This window comes from Populus trichocarpa, chromosome 5 (genome assembly GCF_000002775.5).
Source record: "Populus trichocarpa isolate Nisqually-1 chromosome 5, P.trichocarpa_v4.1, whole genome shotgun sequence".
Taxonomy (NCBI): domain Eukaryota; kingdom Viridiplantae; phylum Streptophyta; class Magnoliopsida; order Malpighiales; family Salicaceae; genus Populus; species Populus trichocarpa.
In genome coordinates, this window is record NC_037289.2 from 8349295 (window position 1) to 8362757 (window position 13463).

The 13463-nt window shown below is 31.7% G+C and overlaps 1 protein-coding gene across 2 annotated transcripts; it reads left to right on the forward strand.

The window, feature by feature from the left end:
• Positions 1-8437: 8437 nt before the first annotated feature.
• LOC18099200 (protein ANTHESIS POMOTING FACTOR 1) lies at positions 8438-12550 on the forward strand. Of its 2 annotated transcripts, none has more exons than XM_024600716.2 (11): positions 8438-8604; positions 8805-8896; positions 8986-9086; positions 9768-9868; positions 9997-10063; positions 10163-10262; positions 10349-10462; positions 10552-10689; positions 10829-10913; positions 11766-11815; positions 11906-12550. In XM_024600716.2, the coding sequence occupies exons 2-11, from the start codon at positions 8867-8869 to the stop codon at positions 12047-12049; spliced, it is 930 nt and encodes a 309-aa protein (XP_024456484.1). In that variant the 5' UTR covers positions 8438-8604; positions 8805-8866; the 3' UTR covers positions 12050-12550. The 2 variants fall into 2 exon arrangements, with proteins under 2 accessions (XP_024456484.1, XP_024456483.1); XM_024600715.2 differs by having other exon boundaries at positions 8439-8700.
• Positions 12551-13463: the final 913 nt, after the last annotated feature.

Below are 13463 nucleotides of genomic sequence, written 5' to 3' on the forward strand. Positions count from 1 at the left end.
TAACGAAAAAAAAACAAAAACTAGTTCATTTTATTCTTCCATATTCCTAAAGTTTTTCAATGGATGAAATGTTGGGTTTCTCAAAAGCACATAAACTCGGTGGAAACAATAATTTAATTTTTTTTAGGAGTCCCAAGTGTCTCATTAGATAATATAAAGTCATTTAGGATTTATACGAAAATTACCTAAAGATCATGTCTTCTTTATGAGGTTTGATCAATTTCTTTAGAAAAATTTTATGGTGCTCCAAGAGTAACTAGTAGCATCCTAGTAGTTACTTCTTAGGCCAACTTTAAAGAAAGAAATAGATATAAGTAGGAGAGAGAAATTCTAAATGGAGATATTCTTATTATTTTTTAATTATGGGTTATGGATTTTATTATCTTTCTTTTCTTTGTGTATGTCTCTTTCTTCAAAGTAGGGTTCAAGGAGTAACCACTAAGATGCCACTAGTTACTTCCTGATAACCATAAAATCTTTTGTATATTTAAGGTTGGGTTGTTGCAAACTATAAACTGTTCAAATATTCAGTCTCTAACACTAATCCAAATGAACTACCCGTGAGAAATCTTTTAAAACCTCTTTTAGGAGAAAGGGTCACTATGACTTTGAGTGCTAGCTCTCTATTTTTATTTTTGACGTTTCTCTATACGTATGTTTTATAACTTACATAATTTTTCTCTCTATAAAAAAACATAAGACATAACATTCTAGTTGTAGAGAAATCTTAATAACCCTATAAATGAAAAAAAATATATCAATTTGTCCCCTAAATAATCACATATATTATTTAGGATAATTTTAGAAATTTATTCAATTAAGTCCATTCTTGATTTTTCTTGGTTTAGAATTATAATCCTTGTATTAATTATATTTAGTTTTTAATTTATAAAACTTATCTTTAATCAAGTCACACTTGAGTAATAATCCTAATTTAATTTCTGACAAATGATTCTTATTGTGTGTGACCCATTAAATTCCTAATATGTTGGCTCAAATACAAATTATAATCCTAATCAAAATTAAATTAAATAAATCAAATAATTTGATTTATTATCAATTTAAAAAATTAATTGATATATATTTAAAAATTAAGTGCACCGTCTAGCAACATGTTATGATCTTTCAAATGTTAGAAAAATCATATGTGGTTTGATTTAATCTTTTAGTTAGCAGTTTCTTAGAGTAATTATTACCTCATCATAAAAAATGTTCTGATTTTGATATTATAATATGAAGTGTTTCTACTCTGTTAAATCATACTTGTTTTTAAAATTTATAATTATTGATTATTTAAATAAGATTTAAAAATATTTTATTTAGGTATTTAGACATAGGTTATTTAGCTGGTACACTATGGTCTCTATCTAGTTACGGGATGACCTAAAACCTAAGACATTCTCCACAAAAATGATTTATGTGAAAAATCTCCTTGCAATGCCTCTTATAAAAAATATCCTTAAGTACATATATATGAAAAATATCTCCATAACAATTCCATGTTTTTATTCGGGTAACCTCCATCTTGTTAAAAAAAAAAACCTGAAAAATTAATCGAATCTAAGATAAAGAAAAAAGGGTTGCAAAACCTAGCCTAACATGGAGAAAAAAAAGTTAAAAAATCGAGTCCAAATTGCTTGAAAAACGCAAAGAGAGCTAAAAGGAACTCACACTCTCTCATTCAACCTCTTATTATATCTTCCCTACGAACTCACACATCACCACAAAGATTTCTTCAATTCTACAGGTGCTCGTGAGATCCAAGTTCAACAACCATCTTTAACGGCTCAATCTCCAAAACCTATCAAACAATCGTAGAAAGCCCAAAATCCTTTGAAGTTTTCTCCTGACTCTATCATTATACCTTAATTACCTTTTATAGCAACACCAAGTGTCCAGTGAAGGAGCTTATGTATGGCCTAAATTGAATATTTATGTCACTAGACATTGACGAAAGAAAAAAAAAACAGTCCATAACCTACCTTGTTCCATGTTAGTGCATTGTTAAATTAGGGTTGACTTAACTGATAATCGCAGCATTTCCAGCAAATTTTCTGACACGCTATGATTAACTATGCAGAATTCTGGATTATCCCACATGAAATATTCACCATTTTTTGCCCCTATGCGGAGCACTGATAGTCGATCCCCTCTAGAGTGGCAGCATTTGACCATAAAGATTTTTTTATGCATATAGTAGCATACTACAACAATTAAAGGGAAGTTTCATTACTAAGAATCCATTCCAAATTTCGTGTTACGTAATGATATAGTGGAAATTTCACTTGACTACGCACCCCATTGATCATTCTGCTCAAGCAGCTAGGCTTAGAAAAGAGGACATCAGTGTTTAATTTAATTATTTGTGCACAATTATAAGAGGAAAAAAACATCCCAAATTAAATAATTGTAGTTAAGAAATAAAGTGTACATTACTTTTTTAATCCCCACTTTGAGTAAGCTTATATACAGCGGCTACTAGCCTAGCTACATGATGTGAGCCAGCCAAGTCTCACCATATATACACCGTGTCCACACACAAAAAATACAACTAAAACTTGTCTCATGTGATAGATTCGCATATAAAATCCTCGTATGATGAGATGACCAACGCCAAAAACTCCAGAGCACCCACCTGCACAAAAACTCGAGAGAAGATGGAGAAAGGAATTAACAGCCCAAAAAGAATGAAGAGCCATCTCTGCATCCCCAGGCTTAGAGTCAACACAACCTGCACAATCAAGAACCACCGTTTATCCCCAATGACTCTCCTTGAACGTTTTCGACAAGCTGTGTTTCGTCTGATGATGTTATCTGCTCTGTCTAAGGCCACACATAACGCTGCTGGATCATCGCCGGATCATCATGTAATGAAGAAGAGATCATCTTATTATCCTGCTGATCCTCATCATAGTGAAGCTGTTGCAGACTGTATAGAGTTTATCAAGAAATCATCATTGACCGATCAGGAGGAGATCAACCGTGACTCTACTGCTAGTAGCTCCTTCGATGACACCGGTGAGATGGCCATGCCTGTCCCGGTCACGTGAGACAGGTTTCATTTAATTTGTGTCCATCCTTTTTTTTTTTTTTTTTTCTTATAGATTGATTGGTGTATAATTGTAATTGAATTTATTAGCTTCTTGTTTGGAGGATGATTAATGTTGTGAATTGTGATCTTAAGGTGTGGGGTGGTAATACACAGCTCGCAATAACCTCATTGTGTACGGAAATGACAGGAAATTGTAGATTATATTATTTCTATGATCCTTTTCTTGGGGTTTTTTTTTTTCACTCTAGGTATACGGTGTGTTTGAGAATACAGTTAAAATTAAATTTTTTAAAAATTTAAATTTTTTTATGTTTTTAAATCATTTTAATAGGTTGATGTCAAAAATAATTTTTTTAAAATAAATAAAAATTATTATTTTAATATATTTCTAAATAAACCCTCCTTAAAATACTCTGAATAATGTCGTGTATAACTGTTAAATTACATCCTATCAAACAAATAAAAAAAAGAGATTTAAACCAGAATAAATATAAATCTTTAAAACTCTGAAAATATAAAAATAAAAGAGAAGTTCGCTATCCAACCTTAAAATGGTAGATGGGCCCTGGTCGGTGGTTGATTGATGTTTGACTGCTCACCGTTGGCAAATGGTCCCTCATTTTCACGGGAAACTTGTCAAAAACTGGGCTCCACGAGCATATCATTCATTTGTTTCTGCTTTCCAAGAAGAAAGCCCACATAAAACATCGACCAATTTCAGACGTTAAAATCTTCTTTGAGTCCCTCTACTCTTGATCTTACATTATGTTTCCTGTATTTTTATTTATACTAATTCCAATCCTCTATTTTCAAAATTACTTTTGTTTAGTTCCTTATTTGATTAGAAGCTTCGGTTGCCTTAAAATCATCATGTTGTATCCCACCATACCATGATACAGTAATAATAATAGTAATACAGTGGGATTCTAAGAAAAAAATAATGTATGATTTTACGCGTAAAAATGTTAATTATCGGTATAAGCCTTACGTACAATCGCGCTATTTTGACCGAAAGTTGTTAAAATTCTGAACAAATTTTTATGAAGGTTATGGATGGAAGCATAATTTTAAAGCCCAGCCCGGCCTGGCGGGTCGACCCGGCTGACCCGGGGCTGGAACCAAGTCGGGTTGATGAAAAAACGGTCAGGGATTTGGCCCGGTAAAACCCGGTCGATCCGATGGGTCAACCCGGGAAAACCCGACTGAGACTCGGCTATGTTTTTTAATATATATATATATATATATAGTTTTGGATTTCCTTTTGTTAAGGATCTTTGTAAGGTCATAGGTATTGGTACTGGTTGAGGGTAATACAGAGCAGTTTGGAGGGTTGGAAGGTAAATGCTCTGGTTTGCTAAAGTCTTTCACCAGCTTATCTAAATAGGTTTTTTGGAGCTGAGAATCATCAAGTCTTTTGATGGCCTCAAGGATAAATTATTGATCTTGGGTTAGGACATTGACTTGTTTGGAGTCTGTAGATGTATTTGAAGTAGCACTGGAAGTTACTATTTCATCAAATCTAAGTCACAATACATTTTCAAAACTAAATTTCAAAATATTTTAACTATGAAAGAAGGCTTTTATCATGAAAACCCTTCCATTATAGCTTCAAAACTATTCCCTCCACATTGGCATTACAAAACCTGGGATTTAACAAAATCTCAATCATACTATACCGCCATCCTTGAAATCACAAACTCTGTCAAATTCAAACATATATATATATAAAGTAATCCCATCCGTAGTACAAATTGTTTGGTTCTTGTACTACAAGAAGATCAGAGGAATTTAAGTTCAAGGCAAGCTTTTTACTTGTTTGGTTCTCTTCATTTCAGATCTGCAAATCAAGGTAAGATTAAGTTGTTGTTATCTTCAATTTTTTGTTCTTCATTTGGGAAAGGCTCTATCTCTCACCTCCTCTTCCATTGCTGTCAAATAGAAGATTAAAATTCTGGTTTGGGAATGAAAATGATATGGAATAAATGAGGAAATTGTGGGGTTTTTTTACTGTTGCAAAATAAGGAATTAAAACCGTGCAATTTAGTTTTTACAAGAAAGAAACAGAAACCAAAGAGCAATAAATGCCAAGTTTGTATGAGGGAGGGCCGGAGGGGTATGAGTTGTGTCTACAACTTGCATACCTTTATTGGTTTATAGCAGCATCAAATGCCAGCGTTCTGGTTTTCTATGGGTCAAGCCAGCTGTTCTCAATCGCTCTTTCCAATTTCTATGGCTACATACTTTGCTTTGAATTGGTCTCTTCTAAAAAGGTCTTTCAGATTCATTCTCGTCCTGATCTACCATAAAAATTTTGGAATCTACAAAAACATTCTAGGAGAGGGCTCATAATGATCTTTAATGTGAGATATGTTGTAGGGGTCCTGTATAAGATTGAGGAGCTGAGAGTTGTTGGGCACAAGGGGATCTTGAATCAAAGAATTCTTGTTCGGCAAACGAAATAGAAAAAATAGCATTGGTTCAGAAAAAGTAGCATTGGTTCCAAACAAACGAAATAGCATTGGTTGGAATTCTTTTTTTTTGTCAACTCGGGTCAACCCATCTGACCCGTGACCTGATTGTTATACCAGGTCGACCATCGGGTCGGGTTTAGAAACTATGTATGAAAGTCATCAATGAATTAGATTAAAAATCACTACGATGTAAGTAAATGAAATGGTACGCAAAATTTGGATTTTTGACGTAAAATTATCTAATGACCAGTTTTACAATATCAATTATATCTCTCAATCCGATTGTTTGAACATGCTAAGATTTACGAGTAGTCTTTTGACATTATTCTAACTTGGGTTGAATTTTCAGGTCAATCGGAATCCAGAAAAGCCTTGTGAAAATACCAACAGACCAGAATTAGATATAAAGGAACATATAGATATTTAGGAAAGGCAATGTGGTCTTTTCATATATTGTAATAAAAATATATATGAAGTCAAGAAAAAATGATTTGAAAAGAAGGCAGTGCTCTTGTATGCATTATTATATGTGTTAATAATTGGGGGCATTGTAGTTTTTTTCATATAAATAAGGTAAAAAAAAGAAAAGATACCATATTTTGGAGAGAAATCGTACTTAAGAGGAAGAGAAAGAGGGAGAAGGTGAAGAAGAGAAAAGAGATAGAGGAAGAAATGAAGAAAAAGTTGAGAGATGGATGGTTAATGAGACTAGTGCCCTGGTTAATGAGCTATCGAAAAAACTAGTTATATAGTTAATGATATTAGTGCCCTGGTTAATGGCTAATTGGAGAAACTAGTTACCTTAATTAATGAGACTAGTGTCCTAATAAATAGACACTTAGAAAAATCAGTTAATTTAGTAATGGAACAAATGCCTAGTTTGGGCTAGAGAGGACATTGGTATGTCCTTAAATTGTGTTAATTGCATTGATTTGTAAGGTTATGGGTAAAATAAGAAATTAACTATTTAGTAATTGATGTGATAAATATATATAGAAGAGATAATAGAAAATATTCATTGTGTATAAAGCTAATTATATTTGCCATTAAATAAATTTTTACGTAATTCACAACATCATGCCAAGTAGTAAATCATGTAATTGGTATGTATAGTAACATGTAATGTAGTAAGGTGTATATGAGTTTGGTTGTGTTGACAGATCAATGACTGTGTATTTAATTAGCCCTACCGACAAAGTTTAATGGAAAATAAAGATGATTTAAGCAAGTCTTGCAAGTATAAAAGTAATGAAAGGTTATATGATAAATTATAAATAATAGAAATGGATATGAAATAAGTGGAATGAATAATGAATCAAGGAAATTTCTCAATATAACAAGAGTGTTATATGGATTGAAGTATGATATATCATAGATGAAATAAATATTAGGGAAGCAAAAAGATGACACGAGTTAAATATGTTATGAATTAAATAACAATATTAATTAGATATACTTATGAAATGAGTTATGATATGTATTAAAGGTGGTTGAGAGAAAAAAAATTATATGATTTATATGTGTTGAGGAAATAAATTGGAGGTAAAATCCATGAGTTGTGAAATAATAATATTAATATAAATTGAATATATTCATAAAATGAAAAGGAGTTATGAAATAACCTCAAACATTGGATGAAATAAAGTGTTTGAATAAGACCAATCAATTTTAAAGTTGTAAGAAATAAATCGTATAGTGACAAGTTAAACTAAATTATGAATGAAACAATTATCATGATGCAAGGATGATAAGGTGATGAATAAAATTATGAGAAGAAAATTTATCAGGAAATAAAGAAAAATAAAAAATGTTGAAAATTGATATAAAATCAACGTTCCTAAAGAAAAAAAATGATGAAATTAGTTTTGATCATATAATTATTAAACGTTAGTAATTAGGATGATGCAAATGTTTAATATGATTTATTTTGTATATGTCCCATGCAAATTCCTTCAAGAACATCCATTTCTTAGAGTCACTAAGCTACTCTATTTTATACAAAAAGAATATTTGTATTTTTTTTATAAAAAAATTATAAATAGTTAGCGTGGATGAAAATTTTAACGAGAAAATACGGAGTGTTACACAATCCTAGAAGAAAAGAAAGAAGTCTTGTACATAAAAAAATAAAAAAAACATGGTTGTAATCCATAACGATACATGAGTTGATACATAATGTTTTTCTCACATCTCTTGGTTTACTTTTGTAATTAGTGTACTTATAATAAAAAAAATTTGATCGAAGAATCCATCAAAACAAAAATATCCCTTTTGCTATGAATATAGCAATGTTGATTGTTTTGCCTCGACTAGCTTTCGAGATATTTATTTGACTTGACAAATTAACCTTAATTCATTAATTTGGAATCTAACTACATCTAATTTTACTTATAATTAGTTTTGTTTTCGTTTTTTAAAATGATTTTATTTTTAGTTTTTTTAAACCCTTGAAACAATATTGTTTTAGTATTGTATTTTTTTAAATCATAATTTAAATCGACTCATCAATTTACAGATCAACTTACTCCATCCACGACATATATTTTACGTATTTTACAATATCGAGGCAACTCCCAAATAACTATACCTAACTATATAAAAAAATATATGTTTAAATCTGGTGGCCATCATATCAATTTTGTAATCTTCACATCCACACGTATAATTATAGAACTTGGAATCATGATTAATAGAAAGGAGGAACACTTTTCCTGCTCTTGGTCCAAAAAGTTCCCCAAACCACCCAATCCATGTGGGTTTTTTAGATATACAATCGAGACATGAAATTTTGCTATTCCAATCTACATGGACTGGTCTTGATACAAAGCCCATGTTCTAAGCCCAAATGCAAACCATTTACACTACCAAGAGAAGAGAAGAGAGTAAGAAAGGAAAAAACTGGAAAAGAAACTCATTTCTTATGCTTAGTCACAGTATTTTCACAAAAACAAAGTCCTCAATTGCTAATCGGGACGCCATAATTTCAGTCGAACAAGTTGGGCCGGTCCGGGCAATACAAGCCCGGGCCCCATACTTCCCCATAAAGAGTACCTACAAAACGCCAAAATTAAAACCCAGCAGGTAAGAATTCAGAAGCTCTGCCTGTTCATCGAAGCTTGACACATTTTCTTGTTCAAAATCTCAAATTTACCAGTTAAAATTCATTAACAATGGTTGGTACGTATTCAATTTTATCTTCTTCCTAATCTCATCCTCACTCGTTTCTTTATGCTTATTTTCTTAAATCACTGATTTTGTTTTTTTTTGTTAAAAAAACTTAGGGACGCAACAAGAGAGAGAAGAGAAAGTATCATTAGAACTAACAGAAGAAATTCTTCAAAGCATGGAAACTGGCATGGTTTTTAGAGATTATGTATGTTTCTTTCATTTTTAAAACACCCCATTTTATAATTCTTTCAGTTTTTCAGTATTACTCACTTTTTGTTTCATTATTGGTCACAGAACGGAAGAATTAGTTCCATGGATTTTCATAAGACATCAAGTTATCTAGTAACTGCTAGTGACGATGAATCTATTCGACTTTATGATGTTGCCGGCGCCGCGTAAGCTTTCTTTTCCTGCAAGCTTATAGCTTAAGCTTTTAATATTTGATAACATCTTGGTGGATATTAGTCATGTTAGAGTGATTTTGTTATGCCTGTCTTCAGAGCAGATGGTGGGCAAAGGGGGATGTTTTTGAAAATTTTACGTATTTGAAGAAATTATTGTTATATTTCGGAAATTCAATGCTGTAGGTAGTTGTGTTAGCGAAGTGTGTGATTTAACTTCGGTAAGCAAAAGCATTTGCTCGGATTTGTTTTTTTTGTTATGTTTTCAGGTTGAGTTACTGTATATCATTTTTATATAGTAAATCGTTTTGGTTGCTGGGAATTATAATGATTGCAAAACTGGGTTGAAAATGCTAATCTTCTGTCTATTTGACTCTTTGTGAATGAGAGATTCAAGAAGAAAGTTTGATAAGAATTTAAAGGGGATTTTTTACTATTTGCTTGGTTTTAATGCTATAGATGGCAGTTTTGCAACTCTTTTATGTTATTGGAGCTGGTTGAGCAATAGATTTGTTGAATTTTTATGTCATCATAGAAGTATGGATGTAATTATTTAAGGGAAGCGGCATATCTTGTTCATAACAGATTGATATTTTCTTGTTCTTATTTTATGGTGGTTGTTGGACCATGTTTTCTTATTGGCATGAATTATGGAGACAACATGTTTAACTTCAGATGCTTGAAGGCAATTAATAGCAAAAAGTATGGGGTTGATCTGGTTTGCTTCACATCTGATCCTACAACTGTTTTATACTCCTCAAAAAATGGATGGGATGGTACGTTAGCCACAACTGCATTTTTATAATATCTTTTTGATCATTTATTTATTTTTCAGGGCTAGATCATGGATTTATGCTTGCTTTATCATGCTGTATTTAATACCATGCATATATTATGGATGCAGAATCTCTGCGACTTCTCTCGTTGAACGATAACAAGTATTTGCGGTATTTTAAGGGTCACCATGACAGGTAAGGTTTCCAATATCGATGGCATTTATTTCACTCCCTAGTGATTGCTTCTACTGGACATCTGTATCATGAAGTCACATTTCATGTTGTTTTTCTAAGGGTTGTCTCGCTAAGTTTGTGCTCTCGCAAAGAATGCTTTATCTCCGGTTCTCTCGATCGAACTGTTTTGCTTTGGGATCAACGAGCTGAAAAGTGCCAGGTTGATAAGTTGGAATATAGATGCTTGCTTAGAGAAAGGTGCTCTCTCTATTCATCTTGTATTCTGATTCCTTGTCTATGCTGTAGGGTCTTTTACGTGTACAAGGAAGGCCTGCTGCAGCATATGATGATCAAGGGATAGTCTTTGCAATTGCATTTGGAGGATACATTAGAATGTTTGATTCTCGCAAGTATGAAAAGGTTAGTGTTTATGCATGAAAAAGTGTAAAGAGGATTAGCTGTTGCATAAGTAACTTCACAACTATTTACCAAGGATTTTTTTGTTTCAGGGTCCTTTTGACATCTTTTCTGTTGGAGGAGATGTATCTGATGCAAATGCGGTAAAGTTCAGCAATGATGGAAGACTAATGCTCTTGACTACCATGGATGGGCATATTCATGTACTTGATTCATTCCGTGGAACACTTGTGAGTCTGAATTTGAGTTTTTTTAATACATTTTCCTTTTCTTATTAAATGATGAAGATTTTGGATGGTGATTCATGAACAGTTCAATGAATCAGTTATCTACATATTTGCTGACCTTCCATATTCGCTGTTGTATTAGTTATCTACATACAATGTGAAACCAGTTTCAATCAATTCCACATTAGAGGCATCTTTCAGTCCTGAAGGAAAGTTCGTTGTATCAGGTATTGTATCTGCCACTTCTTTGGAGTTGAGGTGACACTAATTTAAATCTTTTTTCAGTTAGTTGGTACCTCAGATTTACATGCTTGGAATGAAGAGCTTCACAGTGGTTCTGTGTGTAAAATTATTATTCAATGGGATCAATCCTGCACATGGGCTGAACCATCAGAAATAGAAAATTTTTGAAGTGTTCATAGATATAGTTGGGTCAGGTTTGAACTCATAATTTTATCGAACCTAACTTTTGATATTTTACAAATTGTAAACCCGATCCATTCAATTTTTTTTTGGACCCGAGCGTGTTGTATATATCTGGTTGGGCTAGATTTTTTATGGATACTACAAATATCTAAGGGTTGGGCTTAATTAGAACTAAGATTTGGGCTGCATAAATTAGCTCAAAACCTGTTATAAACTAAACTGTAGCAAATAATTTAGGCTTACTAATCAATTGACTAAAATGGAAGAATCAATTGTAAAAAAAAGTACACAACATATAACAACAAATTAAGTTCTGAACAACAACAACAACAAAAAAAAAAAAATGAGAGAGAGAGTCAGGTTGATTTGGTTCTAAAAATCCTAATCCGCCACCTGACCAGTGATATCTATTTCTTAGGTTTTTTGATCAACTATCATCTGTAATATTCATATTATCTGATTTTAATGAGTTGGGTTGGGTTGGGTTAAATAATGTAAATATTATAGACGAGCTGGTTTTTTTAAACACCGCTAGAAGATTTGCTAGAAAATTTATCTGACATCAAACCTAGAATTCACCTGTTTTAATAGGCAAGTCTTCCCTGTTGTGACTCCTTGCTAACTTTGCTTTCATGGTTCTGATATTTTGACAGGTTCAGGTGATGGCCGAGTGCATGCTTGGAGTGTAAGGAGTGGGAAAGAAGTACATTAATAACCATTATTCTCTTACATATTTTCAATTTGTTCCTTGATTTACATCAGACATAGTGATCTCTTTTCTTTGTCTGTGTAGGTTGCGAGTTGGGTGACATATGAAACTGAGCCTCATGTCATAAAATGGGCACCTGGAAGTCTTATGTTTGCTACTGGGTCTTCTGAGCTATCATTTTGGATTCCAGACTTGTCTAAATTAGCAGCTTATGTTGGAAGGAAGTAGAATTTCTTCAGTACTGCCCTTACAATTTCAACCTTTATGCAGCCATGAGGTTTATTGCATCATTTTTTTGGATAAAATTACCAACAAAACTTGAATCTAGTGCTGGATTCTCCTCGTATCTTTTTTCAGAAAATACAGTTCCTCTCCTTGCCTCTGGGGTTTCAGTTATTGTAGGGATTGTTTTTTGGTTTAGGGCAGTGGCAATCAACTATGCACTGTATAAATCATCGCTCAACTTTCGAGCTTTTTTTTGCGGTTGTAGATGAGAAGTTGCTTGGGGGCTGTTACAGTATCAACCTCGTATCATCGAAGTGTTCCATAAAAAGCATATTGAAGTTCAGGTATCAAAATGTAACATTCTACAATACCTTGTAACCTTTTGATTGTATAGACGTTACATGATACGAGTTAGGCCAATGAACGCACTAAATTTCATAGTTCTTTTACTTGTCAATGGAAGTGAATTTATGCTTTATACAATCTACCAGTGCTTTAACTTCATTTCCTCAGGTTTGTTTGTACATGTAAAGGCACTTATTTCTATTTTCTCTGATCATATCTGCAATACTTTCTAGTAGCTTATTTGCATATTATCTTATAGCTACACCACACCCTATATGTCTCAAACACTGCCTTCTTGTGGGTTTTACTAGCCAAATTATTTTTAATGAAAGAGAAAATTGAGAATTAGAAAATTGATGTGTTCATTTAATGAAATAAAGCAAAATTATATGAACTAATAATTGTAAAAAAAGTTAACTTTAATAATAAAAAAAAAAACAAAAGTAAAAAGATTAAAGATATATGCATATAAAGATATTTGATTTGGAGATATAAAGAGTTCAATTAAGTTTTTTATTTATTTAATTACATGACAATAAAAATAGTTTTTTTTATCATAAATATAATTATTTAAAATTTGTAAAAAAATATAATTGTTAGTATAAATTTTCTTCTTTATTAATATAATTTTTTTAACAAAAAAGTATATCTTTCTTTAGTTGTTTATGGTATAGAAACTATAAATAATCAAAATAAAGATAAAAAAAATTCTAAAAATTAAAAAACATCTAAAAAAAATTGCTCTTTAATTAAAATCTCTTTCCCGTATTAATGCATTCCTTCTCTTCTTTTGTTTGGCAAAATAGGTTTTTATCATGAGCTTTTTTAAAACAAGAGCTTATCATAATCTTAAAATCAATTTTTAATAACATAAAATAATGAATTGATAATTTTCACATGAATGTATTAAAAATATAACAATAATACTGTTGAGAAGAATTATAAAAAAATTTACAATAAATACTTAAAAAGTAAATATTTCATCCATATTTAAAGAATTATGCATATTAGGTTCATATATAACTATTTAGGAAAACAAATTTTAGTATTACTATAAAAAATATTAATATCA

What these genes read in the sequence shown, in the direction of transcription:
- LOC18099200 (XM_024600715.2), top strand. An exon ending in CTCAAAAAATGGATGGGATG is followed by an intron (nt 9,869 to 9,996) that starts GTACGTTAGCCA and finishes TTATGGATGCAG; the next exon opens with AATCTCTGCGACTTCTCTCG. An exon ending in AACGAGCTGAAAAGTGCCAG is followed by an intron (nt 10,263 to 10,348) that starts GTTGATAAGTTG and finishes TCTATGCTGTAG; the next exon opens with GGTCTTTTACGTGTACAAGG.